We start from the raw sequence: 23,681 nt of genomic DNA, 5'->3' as shown, positions 1-23,681 counted from the left end.
AAAAAATTAGCGGGTACAGTGGCACATGTCTGTGGTCCCAGCTACTCAGGAGGCTGAGGTAGGAGAATCACTTGAACCCAGGAGGTCAGGGCTGCAGTGAGCCTTGTTCACACCACTACACTCCAGCCTGGGTGACAGAGCGAGGTCCTGTCTCAAAAAAACAAAAACAAAAAACAGTGCTCAGCACCAGGCCTGACACATGACAGTAACTCAGGAAGCAGCAGCTCAATAGGGCTACTCCCAGGATTCTGTACAGATGAGATGAGGAGGAAAAGGAACCCAACATAAGGCCTGAAGGAGAAAGACCTCACAGGATACCCTGTGCAGCTCGAGGAGACTGGGAGAGGAGAAGGGGACATTCAACCATTCAAGAAATATTTAAAATTTAGTAATGAATATAACATTCAAAAATCCCTGCCTTCAAGGAGCTTATACTCCAGTGGGAAGAGAAAGGCAGGCAATGAATAAGTAAACACAGAATGTTAGGCAGGGAAAACAGGTAGAAGAACAGTGACAGAGTGTGCCAGTGGGGGTGCTATATTATATGGGGTCGGGGAGGCAAGAGGTGACTAGAATGCCCTTCTGACTAGGTGACAGCTGAACAAGACTCAAAAGAAAGTAAGACTGTAGACTGTGGATGTCTGAGGGAAGGGCATGGCAAGGGCAAAGTCCCTAGAGTTGGATTGTGCCTGGTAAGGAAGGGAGGGAAAGCAGAGCAGAGGGCACAGGGGCAGGAGTCAGAGAAGTTGCAGCAGCCTGCTCACAAAGGGACTTGCTAGTCCCTACAAGGATTCTGGCTTTCACTCCAGTAAAATGGAAAGCTATTAGAGGGTCTGTGAATAAGAAACCAGAGGGCATGACCAGGAGGAGGGGACCAGTTATATGGCCAAAACTGCAGATGAGAGATGACTTTGGAGCTGTCCTAGTTTCCTCAGACCAGTGGGGACAGATCAGGAGTGACCCTCAGCAACTGGCTTTCCCTGCTTTCCAGAGAGTTTTGTCTTCCCTACCCCTATCCGTCCATAAGCAAAAATTGAGAAAATCTGTGTGGGCTGGGGGAGGGCACTAACTTCCTCACTACTCATCAAGGTGCCGCAAACTCTAAAGGTACATTACTTTATTTATTCTTTATTACAATCCTATAATCTCAGCTCTAAAGACAAGAAAGCAGAAGCTCAGGGAACTGGAGAAACTCTACCTAGATTCCTAAGCCAAGGTGGCTTTTGGTGGCACTAAACAGTGTCCTTGTTGGGACATTCTGTCATCTGATATCTGGCAAAGAAAGAAGGCACTGGAATTGTCTATGCTGGAAAGGCTTCCCAGGGCAATGAAAAATGCCTGATTGGAGTTTCTGATGAAAGAAAGTATAAAAGGCTCAAACAAGCCAGGCAGTAATTCCATACTTAGAGCCAATTAGCCAGGGATGCCAGACTTAAATTTCCTTCCTCTTCTATCCTCTCACTAATGAAAGCAGCATGAGGCACCAAGAAGAGTGTGCAGGAGAAAAATATCATTCTATCACTTCCTCCACAATCTCTGATGGTGGAATACAAGAGGCCTCTCATAACATTCTGCTGGTTGGCCAATGGCCCGATGGGCCCAAAAGGTACCCCTGAAGATGCACTCCCTTTTCATTGCTTCAAATCACAAAGAACCAGGGTCACTGGGTAGTTCCTTGCATACAGGCTTAGAAACCTGGTTCAAAGGCCAATTAGGCTTTTGAGCTCCATGGGGGCATCCCAAAGGACTGTGCTGAAGTAGAACTTATTTCATTTTAAATCAGTATGTTGCCAGATATTTCAGTCCTACCCCAGAAGAACATATATAAAACCCCAATATCTGGACTCACAGGAGTTAAATAGCAAGGGAAAAGTCTCCAAAGGAAAGTGACAAGGGGACCAGACACTGAACATGAACTCACAGCCACCCTTTGAAATGGTAATATTTGCATTCATCTAACTCTTTATTTACTGCGCGCGCGCACACACACACACACACACACACACACACACTCAGCACTGTTCATGGTGCAATGGAAGCAGAGGTGAAAGAAGAAAAAACTCTTGGTTTTGAGAAGAATACAAGGGAAGGCAGGGCACACTCAAAGAGCTGGGAGGTAAAATAATTTGCTCAGGTCTTAGTGTTAATGAGATTTGAATCCAGCTTTATTGCACTCCACTTTACTTCTGTCTACCAGGAAACTGCTGTTCAGCTATAACTTTTAGGTATTTTTTTGTTTTGTTTTTGTGTGTTTTGGGAGTGGGGAGTGCAAACAAGGAAGGGAGAAGGCTAAAAATATTTTCCTTTGGTGGGTGTTTGAGAATTTCTGTGGAATCTGTGCTGGATTACAGCAGCAGGGCATAATGTACTTAGCCTGGGATCAGGAGACATTTTGTTGTTGTTGCTGTTGTTGAAAGACAGGGTCTTGCTCTGTTGCCCAAGCTGTAGTGCAGTGGCTCAATCCTAGCTCACTGTAGCCTCGAACTCCTGGACTCAGGTGGTCCTCCTGCCTCAGCCTCCTGAGTAGCTAGGACTATAGGCAAGCACCACCATACCTGGATAATTTTTTTCTTTTTTGTAGAGATGTGTGGTGTCTTATTATAATGCCTAGGCTGGTGTCGAACTCCTGGCCTCCAATCCTCCTGTCTCAGCCTCCCAAATTGCTGGGACTACAGGCATGAGCCACTGCACATGGCAGGAGACTTATAGTCTGTTCAAAACTCTGATCCTGGCAAGTCACTAAACTGCTCTGGGCTTGTTTAAATACCTCTAAAAAGAGGGGGTTAACCTAGCAAGGAATGGTAAATGGGTTCATCTTACCCAACAATTCAAATCTGTCCATGGTTCCTGCCTAAAATGCTGGAGTATACTGAAGCCATATTCAATGCTTAGTGGAAGGAGCTCCAATTGCTACTGATGCTTGCTATGAGGTCAGAGGGTAATGATTAACCCAGAAGATCATGATTCAAGGTATTTGAAGGGAAGTCACTTTAATTACTGATGAAATAAAAAAACCTCTTCTTCCATGACTTTCTAACCAATTCGTAGGACTATCCATATAATGACCAATCACTTATATTCTAAGACTAGAGATAGTATTTTTCACTTTAAACAGTCCTGATACTATGGCATATTTATTAGAATCTATAAATAGTTCTGTTATTTAGAATGTTTCAGTGAACAGGAATTCACTTGTCACCACTGAAAACTTGCGGTAGTGTTTCCAAAGATCTCCCATCCCATGTGCCTTTTTGCAATGTGACTTACCACTCTCCCAACAAGGAATGAAGTCTGTTTTCCTCCCTTTGAATCTAGGCCAGATAGACCTCATGTTGCTTTGACCAAGAGTGTGACAGAAGTGACACTGTGTGACTTCTGAGCCAAGGTTGTGAAAAAGCCTCATAGATCATTGTATTGTGGCTATGTAAGGTTTGAGGAAATTGGGGTGAAAGGTATATAGAATCATTTGTATCATCTTTGCAATGTTTTCCTAGTCTGAAATTGTTTCAAAATTAGAAGGTAAAAGCCCACCTACCCTGAAACTCTCATGCTTTGATAGCAGCACTGAGACACCAAGCAGAGGGACAAAGACATCCAACCCCAACCCATTTCAGTCACCTCAGCTGAAATACCAGATATGATTTTTCTTTTTGGACTTGGATAATTTCTTGTTATAATGAACCAGAAGTACAAGATTCCATTGGAACTGAAACAGTTGACAAAATATGGTTGAATTTAATCAAATCTTCAAGGATAATAAGATCAAACAAAGCCAGTAAAAGTGGAGAAGCCCAACACTGGTTTGGAATGTACACAAAAATACTAGCATGTCAGGTACCTCCTGACTCCTCCCAGCAGTCTGCCATCATGCTTTCCCTGCTTTCTCTCTTTTGAAGCACTGGCCAAACCAAATGGCTTCTTTTTTTGTACTGCAGGTGTAAGTCAACCCAAGAGTACCCTTTTGGACATAATACAAAGCCAAGAGGAAACTTTATGAATCATACGGAATGGTAGAAAGCGTACAAACCCAATCCAGCAAACTGCTTATCGTTATCTATGTTCCAGCCTCAGAAGATGCCAACAAGGAACAGAAATGAATCAACTTTTCCTGCCAAGCCCTGTCCAAATTACAGAACCTCTAAGACTGGGGGTGCTTTATGACGTTACAATAGATAACCAAAACATACATCAACCTTCCACCTATAGCAAATGCCTTAAATTCTTGTCTGGCAAGATCTGGCTGCCAAATGGACCTTTTGAAGCTAATCCTTAGGCTGAGGTCGGTTTCACATTCTTCTTGGCTAAGTGCCTTTGTTTCTAGAGTTGATTTTATACAGCACCACTGCTCTTATTTCAGTAAAATTTATCTTCCATATATCTTAAGAATATTAGAAGGCCAGGTGCAGTGGCTCACACCTGTAATCCCAGCACTTTGGGAGGCCAAGGCGGTGGATCACCTGAGTTCAGGAGTTTGAGACCAGCCTGGCCAACATAGTGAAACCTCGTCTCTATTAAAAATACAAAAATTAGCTCGGCATGGTGCTGCATGCCTGTAATCCCAGCTACTCGGGAGGCTGAGGCAGGAGAATCACTTGAACTTTGGAGGCGGAGGTTGCAGGGAACCGAGATTGTGCCAGTGCACTCCAGCCTGGGTCACAGAGCGAGCCTCCATGTCAAAAAAAAAAGAATATTACAGTGTTCCCCCACTTTCTGATTTTCTTCTCCCTGCAATGTTTTTCCCTCCGAATCCGTTATTTCTGTCTGTTTGGATCACCATCTTTCATCTTGGAGGCTTTCTTTACTCAGATGTCTAGTGAACCTCTGTTGCTGGTTAATATCTAAGGCTGAGGTTCTATCACTTGTAGCCTTAAGAGTCTTGACCAAAACAAACAATGAAAGCCTAAACACTAAGAGCATGGTTGACTGAATTCAGACATTAAAAAGCTACAATGGACTGGAAGGTAGACACTATTGAATCTGGAGCAAGAAGAAAAGCTCTGAAAGAAGTCTACTGGAGGTGTAGTATAGGTAAGGAAAAGCTTCAAGGAAGAAGGGTATTTTCTTTTGATCTCAGAGATGCATAGGGTAGACTGTAGCAGAGTGGGAATGAGAGGTGGGAAGTAAAGAAAGCAGCATGAACAAAGTTAGGTTATATGGACCAGTATGGCAGGTTAGAGGCCTTACCTACATACAGACTACATAGATGATAACATCCGGGATTTGAAGCTGATGTGGTTATTGGATGAGATATTTAGTGGTAGTAGAAGAGGGTGGATATATTTTGCATATGAGAGGCCTGTGAATTTGTGAAAGCAAAGGGCAGAATGTGGTGGAGTGTCTGCAGAGATGGTCACCAATTCCTCTCACCCTGTATTCACATGCTGTTCCTCCAAGATGAAGCCTATTTTACACAAATGTTTATAACAGCCATTATTCATTATTCCTAATAGCCAGAAAGTAGAAACAACATAAATGCCCATCAACCAATGAAAGGATAAATAAAATGTGGCAAACCCACAATGAATATTATTTGGCAATAGGAAGGAATGAAGTATTGATACATGCTACAACATAGATGAACCCTGGACATATTTTTTTTTTTTTTTGGTGGGATTCATAACTTTTAATTTCTTATTTTACTAATGTCTTACAGGGTGTGAGGAGTAAAGATAGGGATGGGGTAAAGGTAAGGAAAAGTATTTCAAGTTCCTTGAACTATTGAAGCATGTGCTAGGATAAGAAAGTTCAGTAAAAGCATCATGTCCTTATCACCAGAGCTCTTAAAGGAGATGTGGAAGAGAGACAGGGCAACTCTTCAGCTCTGGCAGAAGTGACTGCTGGACAGAGAACAAATCCTGCATCAACCTTGGCACAAGTGAAAGACTGGGCAATGCAGATGCTACACAGTTGGGCAGATGAAGAGCTGACTGTCCAGAATCTACTTCTGGCAAGCGGGTAGGCGCATGCACACCCCTCCTCTGGTCTGAGTGTCTCTTCCTCTCCGGCAGGACCGCACCAACTGTGCAGCCATGGAACCCTGGAAATATTAAGCTAAGTAAAAGAAGCCAGTCACAAAAGACTAAATATTGTATGGTTCCATTTATATAGAATTTCCAGAATAGACAAAGTAGATTAATAGTGGGGAAGGATAGAAGGAAATGGGGAGTGATTGCTAAAGGGCTTCTTTTTGGGGTGATGAAAATGTTCTGTATATAGACCAATGGAAGAGAACAGAGGCCTCAGAAGTAACGCCACACATATACAACCATCTGATCTTTAAAAAACCTGACAAAAACAAGCAATGGGGAAAGGATTCCCTATTTAAAAAATGGTGTTGGGAAAACTGGCTAGCCCTATGCAGAAAACTGAAACTGGACCTCTTCCTTATGTATTACACAAAAATTAACTCAAGATGGATTAAAGACTTAAACATAAGACCTAAAACCATAAAAACCCTAGAATAAAAGCTAGGCAATACCATTCAGGACATAGGCATGGGCAAAGCCTTCATGACTAAAACACCAAAGCAATGGTAACAAAAGCCAAAATTGACAAATGAGATCTAATTAAAGTAAAGAGCTTCTGCATAACAAAAGAAACTATCATCAGAGTGAACAGGCAACCTACAGAATGGGAGAAATTTTTTGCAATCTCTCCATCTGACAAAGGGCTAATATCCAGAATCTACAGGGAACTTATACAAATTTACAAGGAAAAAAAAACAACCCCAGCAAAAAGTGGGCGAAAGGGCTGGGTGTGGTGGCTCACGCCTGTGATCCCAACACTTTGGAAGGCTGAGGTGGGCGGATCATGAGGTCAGATCGACACCATCCTGGCCAACATGGTGAAACCCTATCTCTACTAAAATACAAAAAATTAGCTAGGTGTGGTGGCACGCACCTGAAGTCCCAGCTACTTGGGAGGCTGAGGCAGGAGAATTGCCTGAATCCAGGAGGCGGAGTTTGCAGTGAGCCGAGATTGCACCACTGCACTCCAGCCTAGTGATAGAGCAAAAAATAAAAATAAAAAAAGTGGACAAAGAATATGAACAGACACTTCTCAAAAGAAGATATTTATGTGACCAACAAACATGTAAAAAAGTTCATTATTACTGGTCATTAGAGAAATGTAAATCAAAACCACAATGAGATGCTATCTCATCCTAGTTAGAATGGTGATTATTAAAAAGTCAGGAAATGGCCAAGTGTGGTGGCTCACACCTGTAAATCCCAGTATGTTGGGAGGCTGAGGTGGGCAGATCATGAGGTCAGGAGTTCAAGACCAGCCTGACCAACATGGTGAAACCCCATCTCTACTAAAAATACAAATATCAGCTGGGTGTGGTGGTGCGAGCCTCTAATCCAAGCTACTCAGCAGGCTGAGGCAGAAGTTGCAGTGAGCTGAGATCATGCCACTGCACACCAGCCTGGACAACGGAGCAAGACTCTGTCTCAAAAAACAAAACAAATCAACAAACAAAACAATAAGAAGTCAGAAAACCACAGATGCTGGAGAGGATGTAGAGAAACAGAACACTTTTGCACTGCTGGTGGGAGTGTAAATTAGTTCAACCATTGTGGTGATTCCTCAAGGATCTAGAATGAGAAATACTGTCTGACCCAGCAATCCCATTACTGGGTATATACCCAAAGGATTATAAATCATTCTACTATAACGACACATGCACATGGATGTCTACTGCAGCACTATTCACAGTAGCAAAGACTTGGAAATAACCCAAATGCCTATCAATAATAGAGTGAATAAAGAAAATGTGGCACATATATACCATGGAATACTATGCAGTCATAAAAAAAGGACAAGTTCATGTCCTTTGCAGGGACAGGGATGAAGCTGGAAACCATCATTCTCAGCAACTACCAGAGGAACAGAAAACTAAACACTGCATGTTCTCACTTGTAAGTGGGAGTTGAACAATGAAAACACATGGACACAGGAAGTGGAACATCACATACCGGGGCATGTCACGGGGTTGGGGGGGCTAAAGAAGGAATAGCATTAGGAGAAATACCTAATGTAGATGACAGGTTGATGGGTGCAACAAACCACCATGGCATGTATATATCTATGTAACAAACCTGCACATTCTGCACATGTATCTCGGTACTTAAAGTATAACAAAAAAAAAAGAAAGCCGGCTGCAGTGGCTCACGCCTGTAATCCCAGCACTTTGGGAGGCCAAGGCGGGTGGATCACGAGGTCAAGAGATCGAGATCATCCTGGTCAACATGATGAAACCCTGTCTCTACTAAAAATACAAAAAATTAGCTGGGCACGGTGGTACGTGCCTGTAATCCCAGCTACTCAGGAGGCTGAGGCAGGAGAATTGCCTGAACCCAGGAGGCGGAGGTCATGGTGAGCCAAGACCGCACCATTGCACTCCAGCCTGGGTAACAAGAGCGAAACTCCGTCTCAAAAAAAAAAAAAAAGAAAAGAAAAAAGTTCTAGAATTATGATAGTGGTGATGGCTGAAAAACTGCTGATAAACTGAAAACCATTGGATTGTACAACTTTAAATGGGTGAACTGTACAGTATATGAATTATATTTCAATAAAACTTTTGCCAACAAAAGAAGGGGAGGAGGGAGGTAGTATCTTTTCCCCCTCCTATCGAAAGTAGCTGGCCTTGACACTTGTTTTGAACACTGGAATAAGGGGTAAGTGATGCTGTGCCAGTTCTGGGCCTAGCCCAAAATCCTGGCAGCTTCCATTTTCACTCTGTTGGAAGCTAGTTGTTATGTAGAGCAGCTCAGGCTAGACCACCCAATGATGAGAGACTGTGTGCTGGGAGAGACCTCATGGAGGCAAACCAAGACACCCTCGTCATGTGAGTAAGGTCATCTTGGATAGCTTACACCCAACCAGGCTGACAGCTGAATTAAGTAACATGAGTGACCCCAGGAGAGATCACACGAAGCAAGAAGACATTCCCAGCCAACTCAGAGAATCATGAGAAATAATAAATCATTGTTGTTTTAAGCCAGTGAGTTGGGAATGATATGTTGCACAACAGATAACTTAGACACAACCTTTCTGAGCCTCAGATTCCACTTCCATAACATGGGACTGATACTATGCGGTTGTTGTGAAGATTACATAAAGCTAACACCAAGCATGGTGCTCAAGAAACACTAGTTGTTATTCTTAAAAACCACCCAGGAGATCCTTGACATAATCTGCAGGTATACTCTTCTGGAAGGCCTTACTCCCACAAGCACTTGCTGCTTCCAATCACATGGCTTCCAAAAGTTTAGCTTTTTACAAAAACAAATGGTTGGCTTTTTTTTTTTTTTTTTTGCTACAATCTCTGACACATGAATTCTGAATCATAAACAGATGATCAAGGAAGGTTCTGTTTAGGTTAGCCATCTACCCACCCTACCCATCCTACCCATCCATTCATCACACCTGTTTTTTTGGAGATGGAGTCTTGCTCTGTCACCCGAGCTGGAGTGCAGTGGAGCAATCTGGGCTCATTGCAACCTCTGCCTCCTGGGTTCAAGTAATTCTCCTGCCTCAGCCTCCTGAGTAGCTGGGACTACAGGTGCACACCACCACACCTGGCTAAGTTTCTGTATTTTAGTAGAGATGAGGTTTCACTGTGTTGCCCAGGCTGGTCTTGAACTCCTTAGCTCAGGCAATTGGCCCACCTAGGCCTCCCAAAGTGCTGGGATTACAGGCCTGAGCCACTGTGCCTGGCCCCATCACCCCTTTCTTAAACCCTAATTACCAGACACAAATTAAGGATAAAGGAGATCCTCCCTCCTTTGAAAAAGAAATCATTTCTACCTATGTAGTCATTAAAATAATACACTACACACTTGAACTTGAGTGGAGAGAGAATATCTATAGTAGTAGATAAATCTAAAATCATCCAGCTGGAAAGAAAAAGCTGAAATTTCCATATAGAGCTCAGATACTCAGCATGAGAACACATAATTCTGACTGGGAATCCCACAAGTAATAGCAGAGCAAGGAATGAACTGCATCCCCTAAAGGCTTCGTCCCTCAGTGAGCCTACATCCTTCCAAGAGTTCCATTCACAGAACCTGGACCCCAGATGACAAAACTTAACCATTTAGCACTACCTGCCATGTTTAGGTACACAATGGATCTGGGCAGTTAACAATTCACAAGCTAATGACAGAGAAAGAAATTCCTAGGTATATCTGTAGGAAAGGATATTAAACAGCTTTCAACTGCATTTGTGAAATCAATTATGATTGGTAACACTGAATGAACTGAAGAGCCATTTAACCCTAAAAAGAATGAAGAAATTATTTTTCATCCAAAAGGCTGACATCAATACTTAAATTACATGAAAGGTAAGACAGATGATCAAATCTGTATTTTCTGCACAAACAGTGGACAAAGTCCACTGAACCTAGGAAGTACTTATGCTAAACAAACTCAATAAAGTTCTAAACTCTTCAAATGCTAGTTAGAGAGTCGGTATACACAATATTGACCTAGAAATGAACAGGAAGCATGAGGGCTAGAGGTGAAAGACCTAACACCAGGCAGGCATTGGGCTGAGTCTACCAGATAACTCAAATGCTTGGCTATGTTTTTCCATTGACATATAGTGTATAGCAAAGTACACAAGTCATAACTATCTTAAAGAATGTTTATATCAAGATTAAGATATAGAACATTCCTAACACTCCAGAAGGTTCCTTTGTTCCCATCCCAGTGAATAACCAGTCCTACCCTAGTTTCCCGACTCCACAGCCAAGAGTAACCATTATTTTGATCTCTGGCATTACAGATACTTTTTGTCTGTTTTTGAATTTCACATAAATGGAATCATACCATATGTAGTATTTTCTGCTTTCTTCCATTCATCACAAGGTTACCTTATTTTGAAGCAGAAAGCCCAGAAGCTGAGGTTTATTTTTAGAAAAACTTTCTCTGATGTCACAGGCCTGACATTACTCAGTGTAATCAACTACTCTGATTACACTGGTTATTACTTTCTGCCCTATTCCGAGCATGCATTATAAAAACTGTTACAACAGAATACAGTCTTGGATTGCAAAAGTTTTCTTTCAGATAAACTAAATTCTTTAAAGGTATTCAAATATTCGATTCAAGCTTAACAAAGTATAAGCTTTGACACTGTGGAAGTATAATCTTTTCCACCAGGCATGGTGGCTCATGCCTGTAATCCCAGCGTTTTGGGAGGCCAAGGCAGGTGGATCATGAGGTCAGGAGATTGAGACCATCCTGGCCAATATGGTGAAACCCTGTCTCTACTAAAAATATTTTAAAAAATTAGCTGGGCATGGTGTCGCACACCTGTAGTCTCAGCTACTCCGGAGGTTGAGGCAGGAGAATTGCTTGAACCCACTGTACTACAGCCTGGGAGAGAGTGTGAGACTCTGTCTCAAAAAAAAAAAAAAAAAAAAAAAGTCTAATCTTTTCCATGAATGCAAAATTCTTATTCTAGAGAATCTTCAAGTCATAAAATAAAATTAACCATCAATTCTGTTATTACTTTGATTAGTAAAGAATTAAATGATAGGAAAATCTCTCAGAGGAAGCATAATGCAGTACATTCAGATGAATGTGAGTCAGCTCAGAAAAGGCAGGAGAGGCACAACAGTTAGAGCAATAAATTATAGGTACAGATTTTGAGGCCAAACTATCAGGATTCTAATCTGGAAAGTGCTCCTTCTAGCTGGATGACCTCGGGGAAGTCATTACTCTAACTTTGTACCTCTATAACATCACTATAAAATGTGAATAACTTCATAGGATTGTTGCAAGGATTAAATGTTAATGTATATAAAGCTCTTAAGACACGATGTGACACAAAATGAACACTTTTTTTTTGAGATGGAGTCTTGCTCCATTGCCCAGGCTGGAGTGCAGTGGTGTGATCTCAGCTCACTGCAACCTCTGCCTCCCAGGTTCAAGCCATTCTCCTCCCTCAGCCTCCCAAGTAACTGGGACTACAGACACATACAACCATGCCTGGCTAATTTTTGTACTTTTAGTAGAGATGGGGTTTCACCATGTTGGCCAGGCTAGTCTGAACTCCTGACCTCAAGTGATCCACCTACCTTGGCCTCCCAAAGGTGGGATTACAGGTGTGAGCCACTATGCCTGGCCATAATAAGCACTTTTTAAGAAATAGCTATCTTAAAAAGCTGAAAGAGCTATTAAGAAGGCAGCTATTCTGCCAACCAAAGGGCTATAAAATAGTGACCAAGACATCTGGCACAGTGCTTCTCAAGATATTTTATTTTTAATCCTTCACAGACTGATACTTTCTGTAAAATGCAAGATTACATGCTTGGATGTCACAGCAATACCAAATTGTTCTGAAAGTTTCTAAATGTTTACTCTCACTTTCTGCATTTATTATATAGTCCATAACTGTTTGCTGTTCATTGGCAGGCATTTGTCTGCAGACTGAACTTTGAGTAGCACTGTTCCAGCACCCAAGAAGGACTCAAGAGCCTCCTGAAAACTCAACTGGCAGGTTAAATAGAATTATGATAACATTTAGTTAAAAAAAAAAAACAAAAAACAAACCCAGTAGCAGGGGCAAGAAGATGACTTGAGGGTCAACAAGCAGACAGATAAAATAAAGTCAAGAGGTTAATTACTAAACCTAAAATACAAAGTTGGCTGTAGAGCAAAGACCCAACTGGTAATTCCCTCCCCACCCCTCAGTGTTCTAGAGGGTGGCCCTCGGGAAACATACTGGCCAGGTTATCAGCCCCAGAGGGGACAAGAGGTGTGAATGTAGTAGGCAGAGCTGACTTGGGGCCTCTTCTCAGGAGTAAAAAGCCACCTTAAGCCATCATCAAGCTTTGGGGACATCAAGCACAAGTTGCAAAGGCCGGAAAGAGTTTCTTCTCTGCCAAAGAAAACATGCAAACATTTCCTCTGGTGACACGGGACTGCACACATGCACACCAACATATTCACAGACACACACCTGTGGTTTTAGGAGGCTCCTGAGGTCCGCCCTGCCAGCCGTACTGTGGGTATCCTTGGTAGGGGTACCCTTGAGGAGGTGGGTAGGGTCCCCCCATAGGTCCTGGACCCATTGGTTGTGGTGGATAAGGTGGGTATGGGGCCGTTGGACCAGGGCCCGGATATGGTGGAGGGTTCTCTGGGTTCATCGGGGACCTGTAAAGTACACCTAAGAGACAAAAAGAATGAAAATCATTTGCATCAGGAATCATCAGGAATAAAATTCTAACCCATAAGATCATTTACACAATACCTTAAAGGTGTATCAAGCCTTGTGCAGATCTCTAGCTCTGCCCATTTTGTTTCCTTCTCACCATCACTACAATTGACAATTATTTTATGTATTTATTTGCCTTTTGCCTTTTTGCCCCACTAGACTGTAGGTTGTGACAGCAGAAATCAAGTTAGTTTTGGATCACTACCATGTCCCTAGAGCACCACACAGTGCCTGGCACAAGCACCCTAAATAAATGTGTTAAAGGAGTAACAAGATATTTTGTTTTTTAAATCCTCTGAAACGTCCATAAATGTGATTGCATAGCTTTAAGAAAGTGTTCTAACAGCACTATGAGCCATATCAGTGGAAGCTGAACCACTAGTAGAAACTCTCCAATCAACAGGGTTGAGCCACAGTGGGGTCTTCTAACAAGCAGCATTGCCAGCAATGACCAACCAAAGTTTGTAATCACCACTGTTGCTCTGGGGATTGGGGTGATCTGGTTGTTCTCCCTAGACCTGCTGCTCTGGGCAGTTGGACAGTGCTGTCTATAGAGAATGCCAACTGTCTCCTCTGCCTATCCAGGTCCCTGAGACTCTGGAGGGTTCACCAGGAACCCTTATTTGTGTTTACAGGACCCTGTCCTCGGTGGTTTGCTTCTGTGAGGGAAGCCACGCTTCCCAGCCCTCAAGCCTGTCAATCATTCTCTTGATTGGGCTTGAAGTTTCCAGGACCAGCATCTTGTTTCTTTTATCTCTTTAACCTCCACAGTGCCTGGCACAGTGACTTTCAGATTTAAAACCAACAATTACTGGGGAATGCAAAGTATATACTCTATGGATGACTCACTTAAACGTGATATCATCTGTCATACTGCTTCCTTGCACTGTTACCCATATCTTATATCGATAGTTAACTTTTTACCTATTTGAGTGTTTTCTATCACCAACCAAATAGTAGGGAAGAGTTTCGGATTTAAAATGCAATAATATCACTATTAATTCTTTTCCATAACATGCAACCAATAAATTCCTAAGTGACTTTTATTATATAAGGGATGGAATAGTCATAAATAGTCTAGGTTTGCTAGAAAATCTGGGCTACAGTAGTGGTGGATTTTATTGGTTGCCAACACAACACCCATATTCTCCCCTCCCAACAGTAGTCAGGTTTCCAGGTAGGTGTCTACTCATTCTTCTTGTAGTTCATATGCTTCAGAGAAAGCTCATCCCATCTAGCTGCAGGGTGAACCTAGTCTATCTAAGCCAATAGGAGTCATTCTCTTTCCTTTTTCATCATAATTGATTCAAGAAATTCATGACTTAACCCAGATGCAAATGACACTCCCTGGCCACTGAGACTGGTTCTGAAGTGGTTCAATAAGTAAAAAGCTCAGACTCTCTTAACACACTCCCACCCAACCTTCCCTTCCCCTGTACACAGGGACACACAAAGTCTAGGAAAGATATATGGCCTACAAAATTGCTGACAGCCAATCTGCAGCCCTGAGAAGGAGCCAGCTTTAAGATTAAGTGGGCCATTCAGAAAGGTAGAGCAAAAAAGAAAGAAATGGGATTCAAGATGACTTTTTAACAGCTCATAAATCAAAGACTGAAGCCTGGCCTAACCTAAGCTACCACTGTAGAATTTCCAGTCCTGGAAACCAATGGTAAGGTAAGGTAATGAGCACTTCTGGGTGACATTCACAAACATACATTTATTAAGTGCTTTCTTGACACTGGACTAAGTAGTGGGATATAGAGATCAATATGCCTCAAACCCTACCCTTGGGCAACTGGTTGAAACAAACGTAAGGACAATAATTTTTTAGAAAATGTGGTAAACAGACTGATGGGTAGGAGTAGGGACTTAAACCTAGTAGAAGGAGATGCTGGTGGAGAGTGTCATTTAAAGGAGTTGATTATAAATTGAAACTCGGAGAGAGAAGATGGTGCTGTAGGACCAACTCAGGATTGCAGCTCCCAGTGAAACCACAGATGGTGAATGCACGCTGCATTTCCAGACAGATCTCTATTGCCCACAGACCAGGAGATTCCCAGGTGTAGGAGCCGCACGGGCCACCAGCACGGCTGTTTGGGCTGGGGCCGCAGCGCAGCAGCACTCCGTACAAAATTCACTGGTTTGGTTGCCCTGTTAAACTGGCAATTGGAGATTTCGGAAGGCAGATTAGCACATTCATCTGATTAAACGGGACTTAAACAGAAAGCCAGGCAAGGAGATTCCCAGGCAGCAATGTGGTTCCAGCCAGCGCAGTGGGTCACTGCACGGGAAATCACACAGATCCCGGCGCCCTTTCAGCAGGCGACTGGAACACCTGGGAGAGTCAACTGTTCAACTTAAAAAAAAAAAAGGCGGGGGGCTTTGAGGAAGGGAGCCAGATGATCAGGCTCAGCGGGTCCCACCCCCACAAAAACAAAAAAAACAGCAATTGGAAACGCTCGGTGTTGAGAGTTTCACAGCAAGCACAGCTGAACCCAGGACGGTGCTCAGAGCGGGAGGGGCGTCCGCCATTACCGAGGCACTCAACCCCTACGGAGGTACACTGCCATTGCTGACGCAGCCTGCCATTGCCAAGGCAACCCGCCATAACAGAGAGAGTCCACCACTACAGAGGTGGGCCATCATCACCACAGCAGCTCTAACCACACCCATATAAACAGGACTACAGGGAATTACACACGGCAGCAGGGCAGAGCCCATGGCAGCAGGGCGGAACCCACAACACCTCAGCATAACCACTACAGGCAGGCAGTGATTAGACTGCCTCCTTGCTGGGCAGGACAGTGCAATGGATACTCATAAATAAAGCCCTAACTCCCCGGGACAGAGCATCTGAGGAAAAAAAAGGGGCTTTATGAGTTCTGCTGCAGCAGACTTAAATGTACCTGCCTAGCAGCCCTGAAAGAACAACAGAGCTCACAGCTCAGCACTTGAGCTCCTATAAAGTACAGACTGTCTCCTCAAGTATAAAGTACAGTCTCCTCAAGCAGCTCCCTGACCCCCGCATATCCAAAGAGTCACCTCACAAAGGACTGATCAGACTGACATTTGGCGGGCATCATTCAGCGACAAAGACAGCAGAAGAAGAAATGGGTAGCAACCCTCATGGTTCTGCAGCTGCTACAGGTGTACCCCAGGTAAGCAGGGCCTGGAGTGGACCTCAGTAGTCCTACAGCAGAGGGGCCAGACTGTTAGAAGGAAAACTAAGAAACAGAAATACTTCATCATCAACAATCTGGATGTCCACTCAGAGACCCAATCAGAAAATCAACAACTACTCAGACGACAGGTGGATAAATCCACAAAGATGGGAAGAAGCCAGTGCAGAATGGAGGAAAACACCCAAAACCAGAACACCTTGCCTCCCACAAGGGACCACAACTCCTCACCAGCAAGGGAACAAAGCTGGACAAAGAATGAGTGTGATGAAATGACAGAATCGGACTTCAGAAGGCGGGTAATGAGAAACTTCCGTGAGCTAAAAGAACATGTTCTAACTCAATGCAAAGAAACTAAGAACCTTGAAAAAAGATTTGAGGAAATGATAACAAGAATGAACAACTTAAAGAGGAATATGAGTGAATTGAAGGAGCTGAAAAACACAACACGAGAACTTCGCGAAGCATGCACAAGTTTCAACAACTGAATTAACCAAGCAAAAGAAAGGATATCAGAAGTCGAAGATCAACTCAATGAAGTAAAAAGAAAAGCCAAGATTAGAGAAAAAAGCACAAAAAGGAATGAACAAAGTCTCCAAGAAATGTGGGACTATGTGAAGAGACCCAATCTACGTTTGATAGGTGTACCTGAATGTGACAAAGAGAATGAATCCAAGCTGGAAAATACTCTTCAGGATATTATCCAGGAAAATTTCCCCAACCTAGCAAGGTAGGCCAATATTCAAGTCCAGGAAATACAGAGAATACCACAAAGATATTCCGCAAGAAGAGCAACCCCAAGGCACATAATCGTCAGATTCACCAGGGTTGAAATGAAGAAGAAAATGCTAAGGGCAGCCAGAGAGAAAGGTCGGGTCACCACAAAGGTGGTCACCCACAAAGGGAAGCCCATCAGACTCACAGCAGGTCTCTTGGCAGAAACCCTACAAGCCAGAAGAGAATGGGGGCCAATATTCAACATCCTTAAAGAAAAGAACTTTCAACCCAGAATTTCATATCCAGCCAAACTGAGCTTCAGAAGTGAAGGAAAAATAAAATCCTTTGCGAACAAGCAAGTACTCAGAGATTTTGTCACCACCAGACCTGCTTTACAAGAGCTCCTGAAAGAGGTACGACACATAGAAAGGAACAACCAGTACCAGCCATTCCAAAAACATACCAAATGCTAAAGAGCATCAACAAAATGAAGAATCTGCATCAACTAACAGGCAAAACAGTCAGCTAGCATCAAAATGGCAGTATCAAATTCACACATAACAATATTAACCCTAAATGTAAATGGGCTAAATGCACCAATCAAAAGACACAGACTGGCAAATTGGATAAAAAGCCAAAACCCATCGTTGTGCTGTATCCAGGAACCCATCTCACATGCAAGGATACATAAAGCCTCAAAATAAAGGGATGGAGGAAGATTTACCAAGCAAATGGAGAGCAAAAAAAAAAGCAGGAGTTGCAATTCTCGTCTCTGATAAAATAGACTTTAAAGCAACAAAGATCAAAAGAGACAAAGAAGGACATTACATAATGGTAAAAAGATCGATAAAACAAGAAGAGCTAACAATCCTAAATATATATGGACCCAGTACAGGAGCACCCAGATACATAAGGCAAGTTCTTAATGACTTACAAAGAGACTTAGACTCCCACACAACAATAGTGGGAGACTTTAACACTCCACTGTCAGTATTAGATAGATCAACCAGACAGAAAATTAACAAGGATATCCAGGACTTGAACTCAGACCTGGAACAAGCAAACCTAATAGACATTTACAGAACTCTCCACCCCAAATCCACAGAATATACATTCTTCTCAGCACCACATCACACCTATTCTAAAACTGACCACATAATTGGAAGTAAAGCACTCCTCAGCAAATGCAAAACAACTCAAATCATAGCAGTCTCTCAGACCATAGTGCAATCAAGTTAGAACTCAGAATTCAGAAACTAACTCAGAACCGCACAGCTTCATGGAAACTAAACAACTGGCTCTTGAATGTTGACTGGATAAACAATGAAATGAAGGCAGAAATAAAGAAGTTCTTCGAAACCAACAAGAACGAAGATACAACATACCAGAATCTCTGGGACACATTTAAAGCAGTATCTAGAGGAAAATATATAGCTATAAGTACCCACATGAGAAGAGGGGAGAGATCCAAAACTCACACCCTAACATCAAAATTGAAAGAGCTAGAGGAGCAAGATCAAAAACACTCAAAACCTAGCAGAAGACAAGAAATAACTAAGATCAGAGCAGAACAGAAGGAGATAGAGACATGAAAAACCCTTCAAAAAATCAATAAATCCAAGAGCTGGTTTTTTGAAAAGGTCAACAAAATAGATAGACCACTAGCCAGATTGATTAAAAAGAAAAGAGAGAATAACCAAATAGATGCAATAAAAAATGATAAAGGGGAAATCACCACAGATTCCACAGAAATTCAAACCATCATCAGAGAATATTACAAACAACTCTATGCACATAAACTAGTAAACCTGGAAGAAATGGATAAATTCCTGTACACTTGTGTCCTCCCAAGCCTAAACCAGGAGGAAGCCGAAACTATGAATAGACCAATAACAAGGTCTGAAGTTGAGGCAGCAATTAAGAGCCTACCACACAAAAAAAGCCCAGGTCCAGATGGGTTCACAGCCGAATTCTACCAGACACACAAAGAGGAACTGTTACCATTCCTTCTGAAACTATTCCAAATAATCCAAAAAGAGGGAATCCTTCCCAAATCATTTTATGAGACCAACATCATCCTGATACCAAAACCCGGCAGAGACTCAACAAGAAAAGAAAACTTCAGGCCAATATCCATGATGAACATAGACCCAAAAATCTTCAATAAAATACTAGCAAGCTGACTACAACAGCAAATCAAAAAGCTTATCCACCATGATCAAGTAGAATTCATCCCGGGGATGCAGGTCTGGTTCAACATACCCAAGTCTATAAACATAATTCACCACATAAACAGAACCAAAAACAAAAACCACATGATTATCTCAATTGACACAGGGAAGGCCTTTGACAAAATTCAACAGCCCTTTGTGCTAAAAACCCTCAATAAACTCGGTATTCATGGAACGTATCTCAAAATAATAAAAGCTATTTATGACAAACCAACAGCCAATATCATACTAAATGGTCAAAAACTGGAAGCATTCCCTTTGAAATCTGGCACTAGACAAGGATGCCCTCTCTCACCACTTCTATTCAATATAGTACTTGAAGTTCTAGCCAGAGCAAGCAGGCAAGAAAAAGAAATAAAGGGTGTTCAAATAGGAAAGGAGGAAGCCAAATAGTCTCTATTTGCAGACGACATGATAGTATATCTAGAAGACCCCATCGCTTCAGCCCAAAAACTCCTGAAACTGATAAGCAACTTCAGCAAAGTCTCAGGATATAAAATCAATGTGCAGAAATCACAAGCATTCCTATATACCAATAACAGACTTAAAGGGAGCCAAATCAAGAACGAACTGCCATTCACAATTGCTGCAAAGACAATAAAATACCTAGGAATACAACTAACAAGGAGCGTAAGGGACCTCTTCAAGGAGAACTACAAACCACTGCTCAACGAAATAAGAGAGGACACAAACAGATGGAGAAACATTCCGTGTTCATGGTTAGGAAGAATCAATATGGTGAAAATGGCCATACTGCCCAAAGTAATTTACAGACTCAATGCTATCCCCATCAAGCTACCACTGACTTTCTTCACAGAACTGGAAAAAACCACCATGAACTTCATGTGGAACCAAAAGAGAGCCCACATAGCCAAGTCAATTCTAAGCAAAAAGAACACAGCAGGAGGCTGCGTTCTACCAGACTTCAAACTATAATACAAGGCTACAGTAATCAAAACAGCATGGTACTGGTACCAAAACAGAGATATAGACCAATGGAACAGAACAGAGGCATCGGTGGCAACACAACATATCTACAACCATACAATCTTTGATAAACCTGACAAAAACAAGCAATGGGGAAAGGATTCCCTGTTTAATAAATGGTGTTGGGAAAACTGGCTAGCCATGTGCAGAAAGCAGAAACTGGACCCCTTCCTGACACCTTACACTAAAATTAACTCCAGATGGATTAAAGACTTAAACATAGACTTGGCACCATAAAAACCCTAGAAGAAAATCTAAGCAAAACCATTCAGGACATAGGAGTAGGCAAGGACTTTATGACCAAAACACCAAAAGCATTGGCAGCAAAAGCCAAAATAGACAAATGGGACCTAATCAAACTCCACAGCTTCTGCACGGCAAAAGAAACAGTCACTAGAGTGAATCGGCAACCAACAGGATGGGAAAAAATTTTTGCAGTTTACCCATCTGACAAAGGGCTGATATCCAGAATTTACAAAGAACTAAAACAGATTTACAGGAAAAAAACAAACAAGCCCATTCAAAAATGGGCAAAGGATATGAACAGACACTTTACAAAAGAAGACATATATGAGGCCAACAAACATGAAAAGATGCTCATCATCACTGGTCATCAGAGAAATGCAAATCAAAACTACATTGAAATACCACCTCATGCCAGTTAGAATGGCGATCATTAAAAAATCTGGAGACAACAGATGCTGGAGAGGATGTGGAGAAATAGGAACACTTTTACACTGCTGGTGGGAGTGTAAATTAGTTCAACCATTGTGGAAGATAGTGTGGCGATTCTTCAAAGACCTAGAAATAGAAATTCCATTTGACCCAGCAATCCCATTACTGGGTATATATTCAAAGGACTATAAATCGTTCTACTATAAGGACACATGCACACGAATGTTCATTGCAGCACTGTTTACAATAGCAAAGACCTGGAACCAACCCAAGTGCCCATCGATGATAGACTGGACTGGGAAAATGTGGCACATACACACCATGGAATATTATGCAGCAATCAGAAATGATGAGTTCGTGCCCTTTGTAGGGACATGGATGAATCTGGAGAACAGCATTCTCAGCAAACTGACACAAGAACAGAAAATGAAATACCGCATATTCTCACTCATAGGTGGGTGATGAACAATGAAAACACATGGACACAGGGAGGGGAGCACTACACACTGGGGTCTATTGGGGGGAAAAGGGGAGGGGCAGCGGCGCGCGGGGGAGCTGGGGAGGGATAGCATGGGGAGAAATGCCAGATGTGGGTGAAGGGGAGGAAGACAGCAAATCACACTGCCACGTGTGTACCTATACAACTATCTTGCATGTTCTACACATGTACCCCAAAACCTAAAAGGCAATTTAAAAATAAATAAATTGAAACTCTATGTTATGGGATCAAATGGTTTGAGGGTCTCTAATTCAATCACATCTGCATTCTGTCTCCTATTTTTGACACCATCTTATTTTTCCAGGGCCTGAAAGGGACTCAGGAAAAAAGTAGAATTCTTTCCCTTTTCTGCTCTCTAGTCTACAACTGGCAACACATCCTGACCTAGGAACTCTAATGCAAAGGTTCATGGTGATTAACACTAAGATTATCATATGAATTTGGAGAAAAGCAAATACATTTTGCTTCCTCTCACCTACAAGGAAGGTTGTAGAAAGCCTAATGAACCTGGTTAACACAGAAATCAGTCTTGTTAATCCCCATATGGCCATTCCATTATTTATTTTTAAATCACAGATGTACAATACAGTTATCATAACTACTTCTGTCCTGAAATTCAGTGTGTATAACCTAACTTCATTAAAACTGCAGTTTAACTTGATCAGTCCAACATGACCAAGTAGATCATTCTCCCTCTAGCAAAGTCTAGATCTGTATTTTTTTTTCAAAGTATAAATTCATATTTTGTAGGAAATGTAGTTTACAAAACAGTATCAATTGCTACCCTCCAATCCAGATGACCCACTTTCCCCTGAAGGGGGACATTTAGGGCCTATTCCACTGGACAAGGGTAAAATGATTCAGTAGTCTTCCAGGTTAACAGTAAATTCTTCTCCCAAGGTTGGGGCCATCAAGGCACAGTCTGCATGAGGCTCACCCTGTTTAGCACTAGAATGGGCTTCTTGCTCTGTTGGTAGGAACTGGGGTGGGTGGAGCGGGGCTCAGGGAAGGGCCTGGACCCAGAGACTTCTGCTTGCAGGAGGGTGCTTAGAAAACTCTGCCTTTGGCTGGGGAATTCTCTCTCTCCCACCTTTGGAGAACAGGGTTGGGAGGGGGTAAGTGGGGCCCTGCTGCCTGGAGGGCTCAGGTCTGAGCAGCAGGGAGCCCTTAGCACCCACTCCAGCACATCTATTAGGAATTTACTGCCTGAAGATAAATTACAGGCATTGGTGGGAGGTGAGAGGTATGGTCTAAGGCCACAGTCTGAGAGAGGACTCCTTGTGGTCAGAGGTTGTGCAGAAGCACCTTTCCTACCTCCCGCCTCATGAGATAAGGTTACCAGGATTTCATTATCATGGTGAGTTTCTCTGAGCTCATGGGTTAGAGGTCATAGTAGAGCCACCAAGGCAGGAGTCACGAATGGGATGGATGTGTGTTAACTGACAGTGGTCTGGCCAGAGGTCAGGGGGCACTAGATCCTTGTCAAGAAAACTAATAAATCAATAGGTGAGACGCAAGAAGTAGGCCCATGTTAGCTCACACATACATAGCCCAGGACACGACAAAGCCTTTGCCCTGATAGGAATCCGACAGGCTGCTATAGGACAGGGCATCATAGATGGGGTTGATCTTGTTCAGATAGTCTTCCTCCTCCTCCCCATCCTCTAGATCCAGGGAAACGGCTTCCACAGCAGGTGGCCCTTGAGGCACCAGGATGGGGGACCCCAGGCTTGTGGCTCCAGGGTGCAAGGGTCCTGACCACTCTTGCAAGGTGGGCAATTCATGGTATTGAGGCACTTCCTGCTCAGTGCATGAGACACCAGTGTCAAAGTAGGGGGTCTTGAGTGGGCTGTGCTCCAAGGCCCCCAGAGTGAAGAGCTAGGAGGGTATCTCCTGCTCTTCCAGCTCCGCTATTGGGGTTGGTGGGTTGTAGAAGGGAAGTCCCTCCAGCCTCTGGAATAGGAGGTAGGTCAAGTGGAGGCTAAGACCTGAGCATCCCTGACTCCAGGGTTATGCCATGCTGTTTTCTCTGCCTGGTTCTCCCTTTCCCCCACCCCCCGGATTAATATTTCTTTGAAGACACTGTTCATCTAAAAACAATGGGCAGTGAGGAGAAAAAAGAACAGAGTACAGAGCTACTACAACTTCAGACCTCAATGTCTCATGAC

At 42.8% G+C, this 23,681-nt stretch overlaps 1 protein-coding gene across 2 annotated transcripts in view; it reads right to left on the bottom strand.

Moving 5' to 3' along the window:
• CYSTM1 (cysteine rich transmembrane module containing 1) overlaps positions 1–23,681 on the bottom strand; it is a 73,862-nt gene that overhangs the window by 34,831 nt on the left and 15,350 nt on the right. For both annotated transcript variants that reach the window (XM_008985979.5, XM_035286016.3), the window contains exon 2: positions 12,971–13,177. In XM_008985979.5, coding sequence (XP_008984227.2) covers positions 12,971–13,177 — 207 coding nt within the window. The remainder of the gene's footprint in view (positions 1–12,970; positions 13,178–23,681) is intronic.

Source organism: Callithrix jacchus, chromosome 2 (genome assembly GCF_049354715.1).
Source record: "Callithrix jacchus isolate 240 chromosome 2, calJac240_pri, whole genome shotgun sequence".
NCBI classification, from domain to species: Eukaryota; Metazoa; Chordata; class Mammalia; order Primates; family Cebidae; genus Callithrix; species Callithrix jacchus.
This window is presented reverse-complemented; position numbering and strand designations above follow the sequence as displayed.